This window comes from Phocoena phocoena, chromosome 4 (genome assembly GCF_963924675.1).
Source record: "Phocoena phocoena chromosome 4, mPhoPho1.1, whole genome shotgun sequence".
Lineage (NCBI taxonomy): Eukaryota > Metazoa > Chordata > Mammalia > Artiodactyla > Phocoenidae > Phocoena > Phocoena phocoena.
In genome coordinates, this window is record NC_089222.1 from 10959345 (window position 1) to 10984693 (window position 25349).

At 47.3% G+C, this 25349-nt stretch overlaps 1 protein-coding gene across 1 annotated transcript in view; it reads left to right on the forward strand.

Annotated features, from left to right (window-relative positions):
• The window catches only part of TBC1D5 (TBC1 domain family member 5), a 343310-nt gene that overhangs the window by 315697 nt on the left and 2264 nt on the right, over positions 1-25349 (forward strand). The window contains exons 18-20 of the mRNA XM_065876432.1: positions 6536-6635; positions 21048-21127; positions 21936-22080. Of these exons, the coding sequence (XP_065732504.1) occupies positions 6536-6635; positions 21048-21127; positions 21936-22080 (325 nt within the window). The remainder of the gene's footprint in view (positions 1-6535; positions 6636-21047; positions 21128-21935; positions 22081-25349) is intronic.

The following is a 25349-nucleotide window of genomic DNA, read 5'->3' on the forward strand; positions in this document are numbered from 1 at the left end:
TGTGTACCACAGGTTACCAAGTCCCCTGTCATTAGACATTTCGGATCTGTGTCGAAAGGACGAGGAATTTCCTGGGAGTTGTTTTTGCCCGTGTCCATAATTCCTTGGAATAACTTTATAGAAACTCTATTAATAATCTAAAGACAACAAAAGGAACATTTACTGAGCGTTTACCATTCACCAAGCACTGTGCAAAGCACTTCATCTGGAATATCTCATGTAATTCAATCCCCAACAGTCAGCTGAGATAGGGGTTATTATTATCCCCATTTTATAAACGGGAAACTGAGGCTCAGCAAGCTCGGCTCTCGGGTGGGGGTCACAGAGGCGGTCCGTGCGGGTGTGATACACACTGATGCTAGGGCTGCCGACTGTGCCCCAGCTCGCTCCCTGCGTCACACACCCAGAGCACTGATTTTTTATGCTCCTGAAAAGCCTTCTTCATGCTCCTCGTCTGTGTTTTCCAGTGGCATCTTCCTCTGCTGACACCATATGCTCCGGCTGGGGTTCCATCCACACCATGTGTGTATTTTGCCCTACGTAACCACAGCTTCCTCAGAACATCTGAGGCCTTCCGACTTTTTCTCCTCGAGACTTTCCGTTTCCTTCACTTCCCACTCCTTCACCCATCTGCGCGATAACGACGGGGTGTCTCTCCTGTCTTCTGGCTGCTATATTTAGCCTGTTCCTGCCGCCTGCCAGTCGGTGTCGGTTGCTTGTCTGCCGCTCTGCAATCTGAGGATACCCCGCTCGGAAGCTCAGTGGAACTCCACCCTGGTGCCCTTCCTGCCCCACTTTTCTCCAAACCAAGCGCGCCGGGGTCTCCATTAGTCCGTGGACAGGGACCCTGCTGCCGCCTGTGTGATCACGAGCAGGGCAGCGTGTCAGGGCAGTGGCCACCGCAGTGTGCACGTTGGGCCCCAGCCCCCGAAACCTCAGTATGTGAAGCAGAAATAATAGGGACGGAAGGGAGGGAGGGGAGCCTTCCTGCCCGTCCTCCACTCCCGCTGTTCTCCACACCCTCCTCGACTCAGTGACAGGCTCTTTGCCCGTGTCCCGAACTTTTCTGACTCTACTCCTTTGTTCACTGGGTCCCTGCCTCCTAAAACATTTTCCTTCGTTTCCTCTGAGCCAAGTCCCCCTTCTTCAAGACCCATCAAAAATGCTGCCTCTTCCAGAAAATCTGCCTTCATTTCTACCTCTATGGAGGCCATCTGCCCTCCCCATAACTGTGAAGTTTCTTTTTTCATATCTGCTGCAAAACTTCCCTGACGCCCCTCTTGGCCTGATGTATAGGTCTGACCTCCTGCTAAATTTGCAGACGTTGGAAGACATGTCTCGTTTGTTATTATATTTACCACAAGGGCCAGCACAATACAAATGAATATATTTGTTGAAAAAATTAATGAATAAGTGAATAAACAATAAACTGCAAAATCTCATCCTGTTATTAACCCAGAAAGAACACAAAGATGTTGAAGCATTTAACAAAATTGATATATATAATCCATATATTATCAAACAGTTTAAACATTTGAGACATATACTATGTGAGTGAAGCGTAATGATGCATCAACTATTGGGGGTGAATGGTGGTAGAAGCACCACTTTTTTTTTTTTTTTTTCCGTATGCTGGCCTCTCAACTGTTGTGGCCTCTCCCGTTGCGGAGCAGAGGCTCCGGACGCGCAGGCTCACGGGCCCAGCTGCTCCGCGGCATGTGGGATCTTCCCGGACCGGGGCACGAACCCGTGTCCCCGGCATCGGCAGGCAGACTCTCGACCACTGCGCCACCAGGGAAGCCCAGAAGCATCACTTTTTAAAAAGCAAATTCAAAAACCATTTCTCCAGATACAGTCCAAGCAGAAATCATTCCGCAAACTAAATGGAACACAGCCAATCATACCTGAGTGTTTTTGAAGGAAAATAACTTAGTAAGCCATTTGGGGTTAGGACTTAACATTGGAAATAGTGAATTTCTCTTAAAGGAAACTTGAGATACGAGGTTATTCCTTGTAAGTCCTAGTAGTAATCCAGCATAAGAAAGAATATATATACATGGGGACATAGGAGTAGTGGGCTAAGTGACTTGGGTTCTGAAACAGCTTTGTCAACCTTGGCATCACTTCCAGAGAACGTGGCTTACAGAGGAGACCACGTTTCATGTAGGACATGATGAGAGGGTCTACCTCATAGGTTTATTGTGAGGATTAAACGAGTTCATGCACGTGAAGCGCAGGGTCAGGCATATTATAACCACTATAAAAGGACTAGATGACAGCTGTTTTCCTCTTCTGATGGGACGGCCCTCATCCTTGGTCCTTCTCTGCAGGGCTGCCAGATCCATCTGGTGCTGTGTGTTGCACACGTGGTCTGCACACCACCCTACTTCATAATCCTCCATCAGTTTCTTGCCTTACACATCAGTTCATTATCCAGAACTTAAGACAATAATGGGCTCCCAAGCCCTACTTCATCTTTCTGGGCTGGGCCACATAAAAGTTTTAAACCAAGAGTGAATCATAGACCTCTGTATTTAAAATCCATTTTATTGTTTTGACCTGATTAAAAAAAAATGTTTAAAAAAAGAATAATTGCCTTTATGGAGTACCTGTTCTTTGCCAGACACTCTCCATGTGTTAGCATTTGTTTCTCCCACCAATACTGCCAAGTGGGGCTGAGGGGACCAAGAAATTAAGCATCTTGTTCAAGATTACACAGCCAGTAACTGGTAGAAAGAGGATTCAAACCCAGGTGTGTCTTCCCCTGAATTCCGCCCTGTTTCACCGTCCTCCCTCCCGTAACAGAGCATGTACGTGAAAGTAAATATAGTAAGCGTTTCTCTTCATGTCTTATTTATACATAAAAATGACACTAACCGGTTGTTTTTATAAAACCTCAAGGCAATTAGCCAAGCATTTGTTTTTGATTACAGAGGACCATTAATGAAAACAATTGACTAAAGCTGTCCGTGTCTGAAGCATGTTAGTTGGCGTGTGGAGCCTGAGAAGCTAAGATAGAAATGGAAAGTCAGTTCTCACAATTTTAGAAGCTTGATTCTCGGCTCTTCTTTTATCTGTAATTATATGAAAGAGTGAAGAATAAATGACAAGCCACCCTTTTGCCTCCAAGTGATGCCATTTCTATTTTTAAAGTCTGAGTGATTGTTGAAGGGCTTAGGAATATTTTAAGATTAAGCAAACTCTAGAGAGATCATACACTGAATTTCAAACTTTCAAACGGAAGAGGTTCTTGCTCCCCTCAACCTGTTTCAACCAGAATGCTCCTCTTATCTCATAATTGGGCTTTAGTGTCAGCTTTCCTTTGGAATAAAAAAAAAAGGTTTAAATTAATGAAAACTGCCATTTTCTACAGAGCAGATTCCATTTGTATTGAGGTTTACTCAGGATTTTGGCAAGCAAGATGCTCTTCACTTGCCATCAGTGTCCTACGCAAAAGTGCACGCCTGGGAGACTGTGTCTTATATCCCCGTGTGCTCAGCCAGCACACGCTTCCGCTGCCGTGCTCTCGGGTCTGCCCCGTGCGCTTGTTCAGGTTGTGCACTGCACAGTTCAGAGGGCGCCGGCCTCAGCCCATTTTCCTTACAGTCATGTTCCTACCAGCCCGGTAACGCGTTTGGAGGAAGAGACCCCCTTGAGCTCCGTACTTCCCTCCAGCTGTCAGTGCCTCACCACCCACAGGCAAGGCCTGCGTCCCCTCCAGCTCTTGTTCCCTCCCAGCTTTTAAAAGGAAAACAAACTGAATACAATCAATCCATCCAGGTAGGAATGACTGCTGGGGATTAAGGCTCCCAAGGGCTTTTGCATCTTATAAGAAGTGAGGGCTTAATCCAAACTAAACTAATACATAGAGTAAATAGGCAAGAGGTTTTTAAGCCAGGAGGTGGTACGTTCCTGGTGTCCTTTAGTCCATTCCAGGCTCTCAGCACCCCAAATGGTAGCCGAGTGCAAGGACAGACTCTGGCCATACCTGGGTCCCCTTCTTTCGAAAGACTTCCACACGCTGGCCTCAGTACAGTTTGAGACTCTTCCAGTTGGGTTTGTATCTGTGACATATTGAAAAGGTAGGTGACTTGTTCCACAGGAGGGACAGGAGGCTGGGATCAAGATTCCCAGGGCAGTTATTCTTATTTCTTTGTAAGACTTTCATGTACTCTCCCTCATCCTCTAGTTTATATACCTTTCCTATTCCAACTCCAAGCTTGTAAACTCCTTGGGAGCAAAGTATCTAACTTCTGCCTTCTCCAGAGGGTGCCAGAGTTAGGCCCAGACTGGGTAGAGGGTTACTGAAGTTGACATGACTTGTTAATGGCAGGACCAGGAATAGAAGTCAGATTTCCTCGTGCCATATACCACTCTAGTGTTCTTCCCATTCCACCACCATGTCAGTTATCTGTGGCTACGTAACAAACCACCCCCAAACCCCGCTCCTCAAAACGGCATTGTTACTTCTCATAGGTTTACCGGTCAGGCATCTGGACAAGGCTGGGTTAGGCTGCTCTTCCATTCCACGTGATGCTGACTGGGTTACTTATTTGGCTGGCTTCAGACAGGTGGAGCTGAAGGGTCCAGGAAGACGCCATTCACGTGTCTAGAACCTCACTGCTTCTCCTGTGGCCTCTTTCTCTCCATTTTGTCTCTCCTCCCTTTCAGTATCCTAGCCTGAGCTTCTTGACAACTAACTATGGTAGCCCTCTTCCTCTAGTGCAAGCAGAAGAAAGCAGAAGTTGGCAGGCCTCTTACACTAGCCCCCAGCTGGAACAGTTTGACTTCTGCTGCATCCTCTGGATCAAGGCAAGTGACAGGCCAGCCAGGATTCGAGGGGAGGAGAAACAGACACTACCTCTTGATGAATGGAACAGCATGTCCATTGAGGGAGGGAAGGAATGGATGGTGGCCATCTTTGGAGACGAACCACAACCAGGGTTAACCCACAGATGTAGCCTTCTTTCTGTGATTCCTGTAGGGTCCTGATAGAACGGGGAAACTCAAGTTTGTGCAGACGCAAAGGAGAAAAAGGAGAAGAAGAATGCCCTGAAACCACCTACCCAAGGCCCCAGTAATCATTCCCTGTCTGAGCTTCTCCTGGTTGCATTTGTCTTTACTTGAGTATCAGAAGAGAGGCTGCTTCGCCTTGTGGGATGTATAAAGTACATGGTTCATGCTTGTGTAATCCTACAGTGGGCATTTCACAGTAATTTGTTTTTAGAGCTATGGCTATGTCTGTTTTCTGCGTCAAGCATTTAAATGCATATTCCTAAGGGCTCAGCCTTCAGGCAGCCGTTAAAAACAGTGCTGCCTATGTGTGTTGCTTAAATGTGGTACACCTACAAGTAACCTTTTCAACTGTTCATTTCCATCTATGTGTCAAATTATATTCAGTCTCTAAGAAAAAGTATCTCTTGGGAGGTTTCTCTTCCCTTTTTTTTGATGACACAGAGGATTCTTAATGTGAAAAGAAAAGTGTCTAACACTCGAAAATCAATTTGCTAGCCTCCTCCAGCTTTGAGGATTACTCTTTCTCTGAGAAAAACTCCCTTAATCTTCGAAATTTCCTTGGGAACTTTATTGCATGTATTCCTTTTTTTCTTAAAAAAAAAACAAACCCAAAACCCACGTTTTATCCTTTTGTTACAGTTAGATTGTCTTTTACCGTTTAGATAATTATCCCACCCAGAGTATTTTTTTTCCTGGAAACAAGTCAAATAAATACAATCCTCTAGTATCCTACCAAGAGAGGAAACGTTAAGAGCAGCTAATTATGGGCTGTGGGGACAGAACTTTTCCAAGTGCTTTGGGAAATCTCACGTTTTAAGAGATTATCATTGTCTAGAAAATGATGAGATTTGTCTGAAACAAATGGAAATCTTTGGTGTCTCAAATGTGTGTGAGAAAATGTAATGGTCTCGTACCAGCTGCCTAAGGAGTAGGGTCCACTGAAATCCCATTTACTCTCTCAATTTGTGTGGCTCCATAGTTACTGAAGACATTTTATGTACTTCTGTAATACAAGGTTGTATGGGTAAACATTTACACGTGGCGCAAAGCTGACATTCAATTAGAAGTCCAGATTTTTTTTTTTTTTTTTTTTTTTTTTTTTTGTGGTATGCAGGCCTCTCACTGTTGTGGCCTCTCCCGTTGCAGAGCACAGGCTCCGGACGCGCAGGCTCAGCGTCCATGGCTCACGGGCCCAGCCGCTCCGCGGCATGTGGGATCTTCCCGGACCGGGGCACGAACCCGTGTCCCCTGCATCGGCCAGCGGACTCTCAACCACTGAGCCACCAGGGAAGCCCAAGTCCAGATTTTTTTAAACCTCCACTTTACCCTTACTCTGGTTTGTTGGTGGTGGCAGTAGTGGGTTTGCTGTTGTTTATTTGTTGCTTTCTTTTGTTCTGTCTAGGGCTGAAAAGACACTGTGGCTCTTTAACAGTCCAGATCATTTGGAGGACTTTGGGGATTTTCTTTGATTTTTTTTTTTTTTTTTTTCATTTTCATATCTTTGCTCCCTTCATTTTAGGAAGAAGAATTAGAAGCCCAGATTTCCCTCCTTCAAGGACAGTTGAATGACCTGGATGCCATGTGCAAATACTGTGCGAAGGTGATGGACACTCATCTTGGTGAGTGAAGTACTTTGGCCCTGGGCACGCTGGCAGTCGTGACAGTAATAGCCCAGCCGCGAGGGCCTGTGCTGAGCGCTTTACGTGAATTATCTCATGTAACCCACACAGCAGAGCTGCAGTAGGTGTACGATTACTATCCGCCTTGTGCACGTGAGGAAACTGATGCACGGAGATTAATACAGTTTCCCCAAATTATAACACCAGTGAGTAGAGGAGAAATTCAGAATCAAGCAGTCTGACTCTAGATTTCAGCTCTTAACGGCTACGCTGCCCTTTGTGAATATCTCTCTGCCCCAAACCAAAATGAAATATTGAACTTTCAAGACCAGATGGTCAGCCCTACTCTTGTGCTAACCTGCCTATCATCACTCATGTGATGATTATGTTGACAGTGCTTTCGTTATATTTTTAAGTATATGTTTTTAACCGCCTGCCCAAAACGCATGTCAGGACCCTGACCTTTTCTTACTTCTGACTGTGCCTATACTTTAAGAAATGTCTTAAAAAAAAAAAAAAAAAGAAGTCTTAGTTTGAAGTTGAGTTTATGTGTGTTGTCCATATGTCACATGAGAGAGTCTTCAGGCCTTATTCTCTACATTTGTGAAAGTTCTGTATTTTGTATTAGAAGAGCTCTCTGCTGGACCACCTGTGTATTGCTTCAGGAACTCCATTCTGCTTGCAGAACTTTTATAATCCATACTGTGGTTATTTTCAGCCCACTTATGGACATCCTTTCCTTCTCCATTCTCCAGTGTCTAGTATCTGTAGTTTGGGAGCAAATTAGGAAAACAAATCTCATGGAACTGGCCAGTATGCTGCCTGGTGAGTGTGGAGAAGTGGCAATACCAAGCACTGTGAGAAATCAGGACGTACCCCACCTATGAGGGGAAACCAAAGAGAACCTACCAAGGCCTCTTCCCACTGGCAGGGGCCATGAGTGTGGCCCATCTCTGGGGCCTTCGCTGAAGATAGACTTTATGTTTGTTCGGTTTTTTTAATTTTTCTTCATTTTATTCCACAAATATTGAGCACCTGCAACATGCCAGGCCCTTTTCTAGACACTGGAGAAATACTAGTGAAGAAAACAGATGAAAATCATGTATATTTCACAGCTCAATCCTATTTTTGACGATTGAAAACAGCCGTTTTTTTATCGGTTTCGTGTTTATCCTTCAGAAATAAACTATGTTTGTACAAACCAATATAACCCTGCACTTACCCTTTCAGAGTGCAAGTAGAGCATAATCCTCGCACTGTTCTGCACTTTGATTTCTCATTGAACGCTGTACTATGGAGAGCACTTCTATATGAATACAGAGTGGCCTCATGCTTTTTTACACCTGCATTGAATCTCATTATATGGCTGTATCATAATTCATTTAACCCCAGACTAATGAGCACCTAAGATATTGCCAGTCTTTTAATATTACAAATGATGTTCAAATGAAGAATCTTATATGACCTTTCACACATGTACAAGCATATGGTATAAATTCCTACTTTTCACCCTTTAAAGGAGTGTTTAAATAACTGTTGGAAGTATAAGACAGCCCTGAAGCTCAGTCCTTGGTTTTCCTAGACTCAGGGAGCAGTTGTTTGTAGAACATGAAGCTTATTATAGACAAACACTTTATGTAGGAATAACAGTGACAGCCCAGGCAAAATCTAATCATTTGAATTAGCCGAGTAATGGAGACAAAGGCAAAGTGAATTCCTGGTGCCAAAATTATCCAGATAATTAAGTTCCTGTACTTGACTTTGCGCTGGCAAGTTGGTCTCGATAATAAATCAGGAACACAATCCTCACTTGCCTCCAAAATTCAGTCGTCCTTCCTCTTTTTTAGAAGAATGAAAAAACTCGAGAGGGATGAAGGTAGACTTTATACCTCAGATTCTATCAGTCACCCAGCCTGCTGGGTCCTGAGTCCATGACATGTGGCCAACACGGCTGTCGTCTGGATGTAGCCTAAAACATACTGGCCTGGAGCCAGTAATACACGCTCTCTTACGGCTTTGGAGAGGTGCTTGAACCAGGTGTCGCGGCCTCCCGCTCGCTGGGCCCTGTTCTATCCTCCGCCTTCTTTCTGCTCTCTTGACCCCTCCTCCAGAGAAAGGGCTCAGGAGGGGGAAGCTGCAGGACAAACCGTGGTAGGTGATCAAAAGTGTAGTATCTGTAATCACAGAAAGAGACGTTCCCCGTCATACCTGCTTCCACCCCCTTCAAAACTCTATATGTTCCTTTATGATCACTTTTTAAAATTCATATAGAATTGATTTTACATGAATCTTATAGCATCACAGTTTAAAATGCATCAAAAAGAAGGGGGTGGGATGAATTGGGAGATTAGAGTTGACATATATACACTCCGATGTATAAAATAGATAACTAATGAGAACCTGCTGTACAGCACAGGGAACTCTGCTCAGTGCGCTGTGGTGACCTAACTGGGAAGGAAATCCAAATAAAAGAGGGGATGTGTGTATACGTATGGCTGATTCACTTTGCTGTACAGCAGAAACTAACACAGCCGTGTGAAGCAACTCTACTGCAATAAAAAAATAAAATGCTTCAAAAAGAAGTAACAAAGAGGTAGTTTATGAATAAATAACGGATATGTATTACATAACTAGTTTTAGTTAATTATTTAAATATAATTTTAATTTTAAAGTAAGTGTGGGCATGTGTGTGCGCACATGGACGTGTGTGTATTTTTTCCTTCTCCAGCTAAATGGGTGACCTTCGTGTTACTTGATTTTTGGTTTTGACCAAAGTAGGAGAACAAAGAAGTGACTGAAAAGATGTACTGGAACTCTGGCAAAATCCTAGAGTAGGATATTTCCAAGTTGTTCGGGCCGCTTTTAAAGCAACTTTACTTAAGCCTCAGAATTTTCAAACAGCTTTTGCTCTGATTTTTGTTCTTTCAGTCAGCACCAGCAGAGCATTTTCTCATCGCATGGGAGGGGGAAGCACTTTAATTAAAGAAAAGCCCATACCCAGCTGTGGATTTTCAGCTGACCACAAAACTAAATTTGTTTTTGTGTATATGTTTCACTTTCAGCCAGAATCCCTTCTGTCGACTTCTTTTTGCCATACAGATAGCACGACTGCATTTTTACAGTAGGGTTGAGGGTTGCTACGGAGAATTTGTGGCCCTGGGGGCTGCACATGCGTTTTATTTCATCTGCGTATATAACGCTGGTTTATTAAAGGGTGTTCCCGGGTTGTAGGCAGTTTTGACTGTAAGGAAAACTTTGAGGAAAACACAAAGATTAACTGAGGTGAAGCTCTTGATCTACCTTTTAAATTATATCCTTTAAAAATGACTTTAATACCCTAGTATTTTTTCCATATGACCTTTTCTGTTTTTCCTGATTATTAAAGTAGTTCAAAAATAGGCACAAGTGAAAAATCCATGACTAAGTGATTGATTATAATATAGTAATGCAATCTTTATAAAGATGAAAATATTTATTAACATAAGGAGGTGTTCATAATATATTGTGAAGTGAAAACAGCAGGTGGCACCATAGAATACATTTGATGTGAAAGTAACCATTAACAGTGGTGGCCTGAGTGAAAGGAAGAGTATAGAGGGACTTTCTAAGGGACCTGACCTAGTCTTCTATGCTTGGAAAATCTGTAGATGCCTTAAGTGCGTGTAACTAGCACCTGGGGGTCAGTCTTTACACTGCAGGCAAGAGTCAGCGGTAAGAGCGGCTACAGTGGTACGTGAGAAGGAGAGACAGCCTCGTGGGCGTCAGACAGACACAGGGTTGAAACCAGGCTCCATCACCTGTGAGATCAGCGTGCTTATGATGGCGTCTACATATATAAAATGGAGATACAAAGATAATCTCTTGCCAGCTGGTTGCCAAGACTAGTATGTTTTTAAAACCCAGCACAGGCTGGGTTTTCAGCACAGATCCTCCCCCTCTTTCCCCTTAACTCTTAACTGTCCCTTCTGGTGGACGAGCCTGGGAAACTCAGCCAGCCCATGACCGGAGAGCTGAGTAGTGACCGGTCTCGGGCCCCGCCGCTAGTTAGCAGGAGAGCTGGGAACAGTACCACACTTCCCCAAACCTACTCGAATATTCTTCCATCAAATCATGCCAAAAGATGCTGGATTTTTGGATCTGCCGGTCCTCAGATTAGGTGTGTGGGCTCTTTGAGCAAAAGCAGCTTTGTCAGAGCCCAGTGGTGCGTCTGCAGGCCACCGTGGCATGAGCCTCCCGAGGGCCGTGAGAGCCGCCTCACATACTCATCCTGGGAGTTACTGCTCTGCACGCTTTTCTAATGTTAATTATTTTCACTAAATTCCTTTCATTTCAAGAGAATGCCATATCAACCTATGTTATCATCAGACATGAAATAGTATCTTAAAATGTCAAGTACAGTTGAAGGCTATTTTTATAACAGAACAAATACAGAGAAGAACATCTCAGTTAAAAATTAAATAAAGGCATTTGTTTAAATGGTCCTTTAATTGTAGAGGTAATAAAATTGACTGGTTAGCAGTTATTTCCTTATAGTTCTGGAAGCCAACACTGAAAAAGTATTTGTCTTCTCAAAACTCTACCAAAATTCCCATTTCATTACCTCCGCATAAGTGAGCTATGTGAATTCAAAGATTTAGAGACGGGAAGTGAAAATCTGTGTTTTATTAAATCTAAACTTTTCCTGTCAACTTTAGAAGACTTTTTCACATGTTCATTTTTCTGTTGCTATAGTCACTCCTGACAGTTGAGCTGAAAACCATTGACAGCAGGAACCTCCGTGGCTGAGTCAGGCTATTTTTAGGTTTGCCATCGTTCACACGTAATTTCACTGCACGTGGCTGAGCTGCCTGCACTTCTCTGATCTGTGAGCAGCTGGGCTGCCGCTCGCCCTGCCTGCTCCCAGGGGAGGTGTTTCCCCTCATCTGTTTGGTATTTACACTAGTTTCCGGCAGCTTGCCCTTTCATTGGTGGTTCACACAGACAGTGGGAGGGTTAAATGCAATGAATTAAGGGAAATTAGAGTTCTGTAGCCCGTAGGATCTTAGACTGTTGAAGACGTGGACCCCCAACAGGCCGTCTCGGCCGTTCTTCATTTCACAGATAAGGAAACCGAGGCCCGGGCAGGATGAGTGACACACAGCTCGCTGGTGCCAGGGGCCCAGACCCCATCCCAGGCCTTGGACTCTCTTCCACTGATGATCCTGCTGAGGCCACACTCGAACCAGTAGTTGGGCTTCAGATCTGCTGCTTTATGGCGCACATCCTTACTGATTTTGTACTTGTCCTAATGTTTATGCAAGAATTAGCTGTAAGAGGAGGCCATTTTTGAAAATCAGTGTATTAGCCTCTGCAAGAACTTTATGCATCTGATTTGCTGATGTTTACAAAAACAGCGTTCAATTGATGCCTTTGGAAATGTTCAGCAAGCAGTTAACTAATGACATTTGAGAAGCACAGAAGGAAAATGTGATCACCAGACAGCTTTCCCTCTGTCAACCACACTGTGATAAAAGCTTCTTGTAATTCTTTTAAGAATTTGAAACACTGCATTTAATTGTGGGTAGCATAGTCCTCTGTAGAAGGATAAGATATACTTCACCTGAGGGTCTTGTTAAAAATGCAGATTTTGACTCAGTAGGTCTGAGCCGGGGCCTGAAGATCTGCATTTCTAACAGCCCCCAGGACACCTGGTGATACTGGCCCGTGACAGACTCCAAGCAGCAAGGAGCAAGAGAACTTTACACAATCGGGGCAAGATTCAGTTAATGTATTGCTAGCGCTGTCATGCATCCGTAACCCCACACTGCAGGCACACGTGCAGGAGCTCTGTGGGTGGAGAGCTCACAAGCTCCCTGGCCACATTCAGTGCTGTTCTCAGCCTCTTTCCAGCCTTGCTGTCTCGTCATGGAAGGCATTTTCCCCCCGGTTGTATTATCAGAAGCCTTGGAAGCATCTTCCTTGCACCAACCCTAGACCTACTGAGAAAAACTTAGCCAACTGTACGCTACCTTGTCCTTTCCCGGCTCAGAGAACACATCCCTGATCACGAGGCCTCAGTATGGACGATTCATCTTGCATCATTTTGTTTTCCATTTTATGGCTCTCTCCATTTTCCCACATGCTTTTCCAAACTGAATATCTTTCACTCTCTTTCTCTTTTTTGAAGATTATTCCCAAATCCTTTGTCTTTCTTAAACTGTGTCTGACTGCACCACCTGTTTTCCCACCTCCATATCAGGCTGCCTTTCCACCTCCTCTAACCCCGGCCTCTCCAGTGATGACCCAGGAAGCAAAAGACTTGTCCCCCCCCCCACCTCAGTAGAAACAGGCTTGCCACCAACAGCTCGCAGGCTCAAGGACTTCTTGGCCACCACAAGTGTCTCATGCTGAGCTAAGGGCTTGTGAGTGGGGAGAGGGGACCTGAGCGGACGTAAGGAGGTTCGTATTCACTGCCATGGCTGTGTTTCACTCCCAGCTGAGGTGTGGCACTTGACTATCCCCAGTCCTCGAGTGGGCAAAACCTTATGGCCTGCAATTCACAAAAAACATATCCATCTTCAACCCAATTCAAAGGGTCTTGTCTGACTAAATGATGTTATTTTTATCTCATTGCTCCCAAATGAGACGCGGTGGTTACAGAAACCCCAGGATATTTCCTATTAGTGAGGTCCTAGCTGTGTTTCTGCTTTATTTTTAGAAATATGTATTCTGGCAAAGGCATCTAACCCTTACTGGAGCTTAGAGACCTTTTAAGTTGAAAAGTATGTGCAGAGTCTCTTCTGATTGACCCAAAGGTGGCAGCCGTATCGTGAACAGGATAGGTTTTACCTTGAAGAGCCGTGCTTCTGTGCCAGCCTCTGGCTGGCAGGGAGGGAAATCCTGAGAGAAGAATCAGAAATGGCTGAGAGCAGTACAGATTTGAAACTCTGTGCCGAGCACACTCAGTTCACTTAGGAGAACTGTTGATTGACCCGAAGATTAAGCTTCAGTGCAATACGCGTTGTTTGCCTAGCCTTCCCTTGGGTTTTCCTACGGATTGTTCCTCTCCCAGTGCTGAGTTCAGGGTCTTCAGCCATTCTGGCAGCTGGATGCAAAGTAGGACCCTTGATTATATTTTCTGTGTGATCTGCTGTTTGCTTTTTAAGAAAATACTGAGCGCAAAGCCCCGGACTCAGTCCTTGGCCCTTAGTAGACCGTCAGTGACTGTACTTCCCTTCACCCGCCCCTCCCACTTTCCAATCCAGGATCTGCGTGATCGGATTAGTAGCCCTTAATTCTTCACCTGAGAAATCTCTCACCTCCATCTATTCCTCAGGAGATAAAAATCAGCCCTAACGTTGGCGGGAAAGCCTCGCATCGGCCATTCGGCCAATATTTCCTAAGTGCCTGCTCTCTGATGTAGAAACAGGCTCGGGGTGAAGGAGGTTGGGGTGGGGTGAAGTGGGGGAGCGCTTTTCAAATAGAGCTCAATGTGTATGGAAAGAGTGGACCAAACTTCAAAGTAGGGAGACAGAGCGCAACAGAGAATATGCCTTGTTAGAAATACCTGAAGTGACACGTGGCTTCACGGGAAGCAAGCACAGTCCTCCTGGAGCACCAGTGATCTCAGAAACATTGGCAGGGACGGTGGGTTCAAAGTCAAGGGATGTCGTGAACCTACGCCACCCACATTTGCAACCAGAAGACCTGGAGTCCGGGACTTGCCGTGCAGAACTGTGCAGTTTCAGGAAACTTTTCGTCTTCAAGCCTCATCTCTGGATGACAGTTGCAAGCATGAAAGATGAAGCAGGAGAGTCCATCAAGCGGGTGCTTGCGGAGGGAAGGACTGACGCTTGAACAGCTTTAAGGTGGGCTTTGAAGAGAAGGAGGGTGTGGTGATAGGAGGAGAGTAGAAGGGCCTTCTAGACGGGGAGTGGCATTGCAGGGACACCCAGAAATAGATGCCGCAGATTAAAGGATGAATTTGACGCCTACGAGTCTTCTCCTAGACCTGCCTTCTCCCAAGACTGGACAACTATGGCACACCCTCTGTGGGCAGAAATCCCTTTGCTAATAATGGTCCAGCCAAAGCCAATAGTGACAAAGTACAGGTCTGCCCCCCTCCTTGCCTAATGGTCACTTCTTAAACCACCACCACTCTCTGGACGCGTGTGACCCTAGGGCAACCATACACGTGCCCCCTCTGGTTTGTAACAGCCTGTGTATTTCCTCTGGGGCCGTCCCTTATTGTCAGAAGTCAGGGTGACTAAATCTCTGTCAGAGATGAGAGAACCTCTGGGAGCAGAATCCACTTCTCTGGGTATTTAAGGAACTGGTGAAAGAAACAACAACAACATACTAAGCAATAATAATCATAGCAAGGCAGCATGATAGATGTGGACCACTTCGATTATCTCCTCTAACCTTCAAGGCAGGTGTCACCCGCATGTTACTGATAGCTTTAGTGACACACAGACCCATCAGTATCATGGCCCAGGGTCATCAAAGTCCAGGCTGTTGGATGACCACTCCAGCGCTCCGGAAAGCTCTGGGAGAAGTGAAAGGTGACTTCCTGCCGCTGGCTGACCTCCCTTAGGTCAGTTCCACCACCAGATAAAGGGCACTGGCATCTCAAGGCAGTCGAGTCACTGCCAGGACTCCATCCTGTGCCTTTTCGTATCTCCAGCTTCCCCGTCAGTGCCATATGCATAAATCGTGTGTGTCAGGAGGGCTCAGGAGTCCAGCCAATCCGGAATCTGATCCTAGCTCTGTCCAGTCATGGGACCTCACGTGAGAGACCTGGCATTTCTCAGCTGGGCTCCCATTTCTATGATAGGATGATGGCCCTCATCCAGAAGGGTTGTTGGGATAGTCAGATGAGGTAGGGTGGCTGTGTAGACATGGAAGCTCCCGGGTGTGGAGCTTCTGCAGTGGCCTGGGTGCTGTGCTGTTTGTTTATGCTTCACACTGACCCTCTGGGGAGAGGTCTGTTATTACCCCTCAGGCACAAGGAGGTTAAATGACCCACCCAGTTTCACCTCCTCTGTAGACAGATGTGAGTTCTCCTTTTGTCCCCTTTTCCTGCCCTTCTTAAGGAATATAGGCTTCTGTTATCTTTGTACCCGGCATATAGATGAAAACACTTTTTATTTTAGCATTGAAAAGAATTTTAGGAAATTGAAAAAGTAGTTCGTGTGCCATTTCCATTATCCTTAGAGAGAGAGACCCATTTTTTGCGGCATTGACATTTCATTAAAAGTAGTGGAGACCCCGTGGGATTGTGATGTTGATGAGATTTTTGTGTAATTTCCACAGAAGCAGTTAGTTTTGTGAGGTTTTCCCCTTCAGTTTCAGTGCCCCAACATCTGTAATAGGCAATGCTTAAATAGAAGGAGACTATAAAGAACATAATCTCCCTTCTACACAGAAACAAAAAGAAAGAACCTTTATATCATCACTTATATTATTTCTGCCTCTTACTAGAAGGAAAAATGTGCACTACATTGAAAATTTAAACATTTCACATTTCTGCCTTCAATATTACAAGGTATGAAAAGAGACCATTATGTTTTTCTATTTTTACATGCAGTGCATTTGTGACTGAGAAGTTCTATATTACTAAAATGGTTGTAAATGCCGCCTTGAATCAGTATATAGTGGAAGTGGCTAGGCAGAGGATTTACACGGTCAGTACTTTGTGAGGTAAATAAAAATTCTTGTACTCAGGACACTTAGCAGCCTCTGTAGGTGCCCTTTTGCTTTGACTTGGATTTCTGCACCCTGGATTGCACAGCTAGTCAGCTCAGGTGATTTTACAGGAGAGGTTTAGCCTTAAAATTAAGTGAACATTTTATGTCATTTTATGTGGGTTTTCAGGGGAGAAGCTCCTGGTTTTCATCCCCTTCAAAAAGGTGAACTTTGATCCAATCCAAAGAACCAGGCTGGAGAGCTGTTGGGTGGGAGTGCACTGCTGAGGACACCAAGGCTGTGGGCTCCTGTCCTCCCAGGTGCGCCCTTGACCTTGGTCCCCTTTCATTAGAGGAACTGGATGACTTTGATCCTGTGTGACAGGTAGGCAGCGGGGCTGCTGTACTGAGTCGAGAAGAGTTCCCCCCAATTCATGTTCACCCGGAACCCGTGAATGTGACCTTATTTGGAAAGAGGGTCTTGACAAGTGTCATCGAGTTGAGACGAAGCCGGGAGGAGGCAGGAAAGAACACTTCTCTCCAGCCTGCAGGGAGCGAGGCCCCACCGGCACCTTGGCTTTGGACTTACCACCTCTGGAACGAGAATACATTTCTTTCGTTTTAAACCACCCAGTTTGTAGTCCTTGGACACGATTACAGCCGCTACTCACATTAACCCCCAAAACAGTAGAATAGACACACCAGGAGGTTATTTATTTTTTTCTTAAGTCAAAGCAGCCCAGAGGCAGGCCGTGGGAGCAGGTATGGCAGCTCCGCGATGGGCTGGGGCCCCGGGCTCTTCCCGGCCACGCCCACAGCGCTGGGCGGTGACCCTCACCCAGGTGCTTGCGAGGTGACCTGCAGGGTTCCTGCCAGCCTTGCAGGCAGCACGAGTGGGGAACGTAAAGGCACAGACGGAGCCAGTCCCCGTGGGGAGCTTTCCAGAGGCTCCCTCCGCGGGCTTCGCGGTCACGTGACCACCGCTGGCGGCGAGGGAGGGCGCACCGCAACCTCTGGGACCCGTCGGTGAGGAGGGGTTGGAGGGTGGGGTTGGGGTCCCCCCACCCAGCAGCCGTGCCACCTCTTTAGACCTGAGAGACGGTGCGGCGGCTGTGAGGATCTAGGCTGTGGCTGCTGGCGTCTCAGCAAAGGAAAGCACAGGAAGGGAGGGGCCTTGAGAAACAGGGAGCGTATCCCCACTTAGGCCTGAAGGACCAGGGTTTCCGTTACTGCAGCTTCCCGACGCGCTCCTGCCCTCTGCTTCCCCAGCCCGCCCTGCCAGCATCACCACTACCCCTCTGGAGTATACGGGCCATGGGAGGCTCACAGCAAAGCAGGGCATCCACGAGAGCGTGGCTAGGCCTTCTTGGTTCATGGGATTTTCGGCCCGCACGGCCCGTGTGATGTGGTACGGCCTCAGGTCTGTAGTGGGAGAGTAAATCTATATACTTAAACTCGGGTGTGCAGAAATCTCTCTCTGAAGTTCCAGTCCCACCAACGGCCATCTGAGGCCTAAACACTTGCCAGTTAGAGGCAACTCGATTTCCTACCCGTTAACCACCTTGTCTGGACCAAGGCCCACAGTTCGTTTCCCCACTCTGTCTCTTCTTCCTGCCCGGGTGGCGTCAGGATTCTGGTCTGTCTCACGTGTCCCTCTGTTATTTGAGGAAGGGCGTCTGAGTGCACTCCGGGTCCTTGCCGGCCTTTAAGGAAGGCTCTGTTCCCGCATCTTTCTAGGCCTCTGTCCCCACTGGAGCCACTGACAGCCCTGTCAGCCAAGGCCTGTGGTCCTTACGGCTGCCAACCGTGGGTCCCACCACTACGTTGGAGACAGGCAGTCTGGCCAAGCCCTTTGGCTCCGTGCGATGTTCCACAGCAAACTCTCCAAGAGGCAACAGGAGACAAAGGTCCTGCAGGGTAGGACATAACCTATCACAGTTGCTCTCTACAGATCGCCTCTCTTCCTGGCCCCCGATTTGCCAGGTGCGGCCTCCGTTACTTCCTTGGACGGGAGAACCCCCCGCGCTCCCTCCAGCTGTCCCTGTGCCCCTGCATCCGCTGGCTGAGCTTCCTCCCGGGGGCTGGGAGCTCTCCCCTGCTGCCTCCGCCTCCACAGCCGAAGCTGGGGATCTGCCCCCTAGCGGCTCAGTGGGGCAGGGCCACCGCCCTGCCAAACTGCCTAGGCAGCCCTGGGCCCTGAGCTCTGCCTTAAAACTGATTCACTTTTTTATAAAGCAGAAACTAACACACCATTGTAAAGCAATTATACTCCAATAAAGACGTTGATTTAAAAAAAAATGCCTAGAAGATTTGAAAGAGAATTCCTCAAGTTAAAAAGGAAATGTCATTGAAATTTAAAATTCAATAAATATTTGATACAATAAGGCTAGGCTACCCTAACAAAACGATCCAACAATAATTCAATGCCTTAAAGGAGACTAAAGTTTACTTTCCTCCCACATAATAGTCTGAGGGAGTGTTCAAGGTAAACGTTGAGCCTCTATTTCATTTGGCCATTCAGCGATACACTATCCTCCAGGTCCTTGTTTTCATCTATAGTTGGGGTAGTGAGTTGTCATGGGTTCCAGATAGCTAGAAGGGAGAAGAGAGAATGGAGGAGTTATGAATAGGCCTTACATTTCCATCCTGGAAGTGGTATACTTCTATTCTGTTCATGTTTTATTGACAAGTGTGCTCCTTGGTAATTCCTCCTCTCACCCCTCCCCAACCCACTGACCCCAGGCATACACCGTCCTACTTTCTGTAACCATAAATTACTTTGAATTTTCCAGAATTTTAAATAAATAAAATTATATGGTAAAAAAAAAAAAAAAAAAAAAGCCGAGCAGTCCTGAGGCAACCCTGAAAGGCAACCTTTCTCAGTCCTCCCAGAGACCTACAGGACTGTCTCTCTGGTCAGTCTTCTGCAGTTGGTTGTCGTTAATGTCATGTTGAGTGGATTTTATGATGGGTTTTTTGTTGTTGTTGTTGTTTTTTAATTGAGAGAGAACAAATTGTTACAGGCTTTTAAGGAAACCAGAAACATTCCCGCTCTAATTATATCTGTTATTCCATTCCCATTCATCTTGCTCTCTTCTGAAGCAGGGCTTTCTGTTAGCCAGAGGCTGCAGTCACATTTTCTGAGTAAGCTAAGGCTGCTGTTTTTCTGCTGCTGTCTGTAAGAGGACTTGTCAGTGTGGTCCGGAGATTTATTCTCAGCGAAGGCTCTAATAAACCGGCTGGACTAGTGCGGATAGTACCAGTCTTCGCCTTGCCCCTTGCTGGAACTCCTTGTTGGAAGTATTGAGGACAGCAGTGTTCTGCAGTGCAGGTTCCAAGGATGTTTTTCCATGTTTGTTCAGTCGGTCGGTCAGTCAATACTTACCGTGCACCTGAAATGCGCCGGCCATTCTGCTGAGGGCTGGGGGTGTAGTCCCGAACCAGACCTGCTGGGGGTGATGGACCACAGATAAGCCAGCAGACGCCTGTGCTAACGTCGGGTGTGACAGGGCTTATTGTCGAGGCAGTAGAAGAGCTGGTGGTGGGAGACCAGAGGGTGGCCTGGGCCGCTTGGCTCTGCTCCAGTGAGGCCGCAGGGGAGCCGAGGGTGGACCCCTGAGGGGAGCGGGTCGGCAGGGCTCTGGGGACAGAGCCTCCAGGCCCCGGGGCAGGCAGGATGCTGGCCCCGCCTCTCCCACCGCGGGCCGCTGGGGGCCGGGCACAGAGCAGAGGAGCCCCGCGCAGAGACTGGGCCAGCTTGGTGGAGCGAATGACTGAGAACATGGCTTGTGAGGCCTTGTAAGTAGGGTATTGTTAAGGGCCAGGAAATAAGGAAGCAGGTGTTAACGGAGGGTGAGCCTGCACCGATTCTGCAGCGATTCTCAATGTGGTGCTCGGATGGTATCTTTGTAAAAATGTGTTTCAATTCCCCGCCCCCCCCACCGCCCACCCCCGAACACAGTCTCCTGCGTAGCGCTGGGGAGGGGGCTTCCACTCCTGCACTCCCCCGAGAATCCCCTCCTCGGAAGCCACAGTCCCCAGCAGGGCTGGGTGCATCCCTCAAGGCATGCGGTGGGGAAGGCCGAGGTCCCCTGCTTGCTGAAGCCCTTGGTGGTCAGCTCAGCTTGGCGAGTCCTCAGATCAGGTCTGGCTGAAGGCCTCTCCAGCAGAGGCCAAGCCTCCTGCAGGGCATAGGGAAGCAGTTCCTGTGAAGACCCTGGGTTAAGTGTTGCTGACTCCGTGAGCTTGTTCTTTTATTTTTAACGTTATGTTGAGTTGACAACATACCGTACTGTTTACATTTTTTAAAGATGGTGTCTTTAATGTACGTCACCTGGGAGGACCTGGTCTTTATTTAGCGAGAGGGGTGAGGTAACAGCATTGAACTCTGAGAAGTGTAGGAAGCCCAGTGGAAACACCTCCTCCCAGACGCTGGATGAACGCTCCACGCTGTTCACCACGTCTTAGGTCAGCAAGGGGCGCCCTGGGCCCTCTGGAGGAGTAAGACACGTCTGTCACGGTGAGAGCGCATCCGTGGGATGTTGGGGGAGGCTGTGTGTACCAGGCTCGGTGTCCCCGCGCTGTGCCCGGCAACTGCCCCATCTCTAGATGGGCAGAGCGTCCTTGGTGGGAAGAGTTGCTGTGAAACTTGGCAAAAGCCTTCCCCAGCTTGTCTGAAGTGATGGTGTGACAGCAGATAAGTTACACCCAGGCCACTAGTTACAAAATGTCATTCTTCTATTTTCAGTAAATATTCAAGAAGTGATACTACAAGAAAATTTGGAAAAAGAAGATCAAATTCTGGTTTCCCTGGCAGGACTAAAGCAGGTATGTCCATTGCTCTGACTTTGTGTCGCACAGGCCACCCTTGCAGTGCCTGCTGGGGAGGGCACCAGGGCACGGGTACCGTGACATCAGAGCAAGTGTCCCCCTGGCCCTGTGTCTCCTCCCAGACAGACCCCTCCTGACTCTACCTGCTCATGGCCCTGCTCCGCCCAGCAATTACATCTGACCAGCCTGCAGCCCAGACTGGTTTCTCTTTTCCCACCTCTGCCCCTTCCGCTTAGCAAAGCTGTTCTGTTTGCTCCTTATCGAAGCTGCTGTGGTGTGTGTGGTCCAGCTCAAGTCCAGTCACTCATCACGAATGTCCTGGGAGCACAAGGCATAAACGACCACCTCCTATAACAGGCCTCAGCCCCTCAAGGGCCGCAGTGACTCGACCCTTGAAGGACCGAATGGAACAGAAATGTCAGTGAAGAGACGCGCCTGCGTTATTAGCCCTCAACTGGGGTGGGTGGGCCCCTTCAGAGGCTGAGGGCTGTTCCATGGAGCCGGGTGTGAGGGCACGCGGTGCTTCCTGCTCTAGGATAACCACCAAGGGCGTGACAGCCCTTGTCCGCGCCTGTGAGAACCTGGCCATTCAGGCTGTGGCATCTTCCTTGGTCATTCATAAGTCAGCGGTTTTGATATAGAGCTGGATTTTTTCTCCTGTGCTTTCTGATGGTCATAAATTCATACCCACACTATAAAAGAACAGTCAATGACAAGTCTGATTCAGATGTATTCGAGGTTTAGCTGACATTTAAAACCAAACTCATTCATCTTTCTCATGGATTTTCCTCTTCTTTGAAAACAGATCAAAGACATTCTAAAAGGTTCCCTGCGTTTCAACCAGAGCCAGCTGGAAGCCGAGGAGAACGAGCAGATCACCATCTCGGACGACCACTACTGCTCCAGCGGCCAGGGTCACCTGCCCAGGGCCACCAAGCAGGTACAGGCGCGTGAGAACACTGTCACATCAGCCTGAGAAGGAAGGTGGCGGGGGGACGCAAAGTTCAACTGTAAAATACAAGTGACCTAAGCCAGGGGTGCTGTAGCCAGCTGTGCGAGCTGTGTACTCCAGTGCCCTGGGCAGTGCCCTTCAGAATAGACTAGCATCTCCTGGAGTTGTGCAGTGCACAGCCTACACACCTGTACGCAGCAGCTTCGGCCTGAGCCTCCTGCCAGTCCCACCTTGCGGTGTTAGAAAGCCGGATCTCTGCCTCAGTTATTGGTCAGTTGCCTTCAGCCGATGCCTCCATTCCCCTTTAGCACAAGAAGTACTGTCCATGCTTTCCTAATGCTGTCTTGAGTGTACTTCACTGGCCTGGAACGTTTTTGGCCTTCATGGGGAAGGACTTCTCAATGTCCATCCTCTAAGCCACATAGGTCAGCAATTTTTTTCTGTAAAGGGCCAGAGAGTAAATAGTTTAGGATTTTCAGGCCACATGTGGTCTCTGTCACATATCTGTTTTTGTATTTGGTATGCTAGCTTGCTTGTTTTTACAGCCCTTTAAAATTTACAAAACAGAAACAGACTCACAGACTTGGAGAACAAACTTATGGTTACTGAGGGAAGAAGGTTGGGGGAGAGGGATAAATTAGGAGTTTGGGATTAACATATACACACCACTATATATAAAACAGGTAACCAACAAGGACCTCCTGTATAGCACAGGGAACTCTGCTCAATATTCTGTAATAACCTAAATGGGAAAAGAATTTGAAAAAGAATAGATACACGTATATGTATAACTGAACCACTTTGCTGTACACCTGAAACTAACACAACATTGCTAATCAACTATACCCCAATATAAAATAAAAATTAAAAAAATATATATGTATACATAAGCCATTCTCAGCTTGAGAGCCACACAAAAACAGGCCACAGGCTGGATTTGGCCCACGAGCTGTCGTTTGCTGACCTGCGCTCTTGGGTGTCAACATGGTGTGTAATTTGTTCTAACATAGAATCCCAGAATTTTCCAGTTAGGAAGGATCGAAGAAACACCTGCTCGTTTCACCAGTGAGGAATTGTTTTCTGAACCCCTGTCCCAGTTCAGTCAGCTTCCAGCTCCACCACGCTGCCTCCCGGCGTGTGATCTGATGGGAGTAAACATTCCTAATAATATTCTTGTTAAAATGGTATGCAGAGTTTCATCTTCAAAATCTCCCATTAGCTCTCATCTAAGTTACTTTCTCAAAAACTAGCATCCAGATGCTTGTAAATTGTATATTTTTTATGACTTTAAAGAAGCAAAATGACATCTCAGAATGGGATTTTTTCAGTTTTAAGAGTACTCTTCCAGAAGAGAACCCTGTGTGGTCCGTTTCATCCAGCTTTAGAAGGGAATTTTCAGAGAGCGTTTTGAGTCTGCATTTTAAAGCCACGTGAATCCAACAGTAACATTGCAAGCTTACCTCGATTAGTTCCTCCAGATTCCCCTTCCATGCCCAGATGTTTAATTTTCAATAATTAGTTACTTATTCACATATTATTGCGCTTAGGCCCACCCCCCGACCATTTTTATTCAACAAGTTTATTTTAAAATTTAGCGTGATATTTTTTTTAGTTGAATGTCTAAAAATACCACAGAAAAAGAGCTTTGAAGAACACTAACAAATTTGCTAATTGAAAACTTCTTGAGTATACTTTGTAATCGTCCTTCCCAGTTTTCAGATTTGTAAGAACCTACCAGTTGCCAGCGCAGCCCCGGTGGACCCAGTGCAGCCTCCACATGAGCTGGCCGTGAGCCGGGAAGGGCGGTGCAGTGTGATAGGCCCTCGTTTCCGCAGAGAACTGGGCTCACCCCACCTTGGAGCAGAGGGCTCGGTCCCCCTGCCAGTGCCCCTCCCCACCAGGGACTTAAAAGGGCTCTTCTGGGCTTCCCTGGTGGCGCAGTGGTTGAGAGTCCGCCTGCCGACGCAGGGGACGTGGGTTCGTGCCCCGGTCCAGGAAGATACCACATGCCACGAAGCAGCTGGGCCCGTGAGCCATGGCCGCTGAGCCTGTGCGTCCGGAGCCTGTGCTCCGCAAATGGGAGAGGCCACAGCAGTGAGAGGCCCACGTACCAAAAAAAAAAAAAAAAAACACACACACACACAAAATGAAACATAAAAGGGCTCTTCCTTTGTGGCAGTGCACGCACCCCACTCCCCCCTGGGAAGCTGGTAGAGATGTGGCTCTTCTTTCCCTCTGATTACACATCTCTTGAGCTCTGCCAACAGCAGAGGGGAAATTGTATTCGTTTTTTCTCTTTTTAAGTTAGTTTATTTTTGGCTGTGTTGGGTCTTCATTGCTGCGCGCGGGCTTTCTCTAGTTGCGGCGAGCGGGGGCTGCTCTTCGTTGTAGTGCGCGGGCTTCTCATTGCAGTGGCTTCTCTTGTTGCGGAGCACGGGCTCCAGGCGCGCGGGCTTCGGTAGTTGTGGCTCGCGGGCTCTAGAGCGCAGGCTCAGTAGTTGTGGCGCACGGGCTTAGTTGCTCCGCGGCATGTGGGATCTTCCTGGACCAGGGATGGAACCCGTGTCCCCCTACACTGGCAGGCGGATTCTTAACCATGGCGCCACCAGGGAAGTCCTGGAAATTGTATTCTGCAGGGTGAAAAGAGCCTCATTCAGTCCCTCCCTTCCACAGTCTGTCCTTCACACACTCCTTCGTGAATCTTTGGGAGGTTTTGGATGAACTTCACTCAAATCCACCACAGCAGAAGGAGGGACTTGGAGGACCCTTGATTCATCAGTCCATCAGCCCGTATCACCTGCCTCCCTGGTCTTTGGCCCCATATTTTTATCTGTGGTCCAGAACTGCGGGGGGCTAATGCAGTAGCCACTAGCCACAGGTGTCTACTTAAAATTCAATTTAAATTCATCAGGATCAAAGAGAATTCAAAGTTAATTCAGTTCCTCAGTCACACTGGGTGCCTCTCCAGCACTCAGTATCCTCATGTGAGTAGGGCTGCCTGCCTGGACAGCACAGAGAGGGGACATTTCATCAGCGTGCGCGGAACATTCCTGTTGAACAGCACCTGCTTCCACTGCGATCCTAAATCAATCTGAGCAACAGGAGTGGTGGGCTGGCAGGGCGGGGAAGGTGGCCGTGCTGGCCAGCTGTAGGCAGGACTGACATGTTGAGAAACTTTTTATATCACGTGACACACGCCTGTGTTTGGCAGAAAGAGAAGACTGACGTGAGAAATTACAAAGTTTCTGTAAAGGATAGAAACGGCAC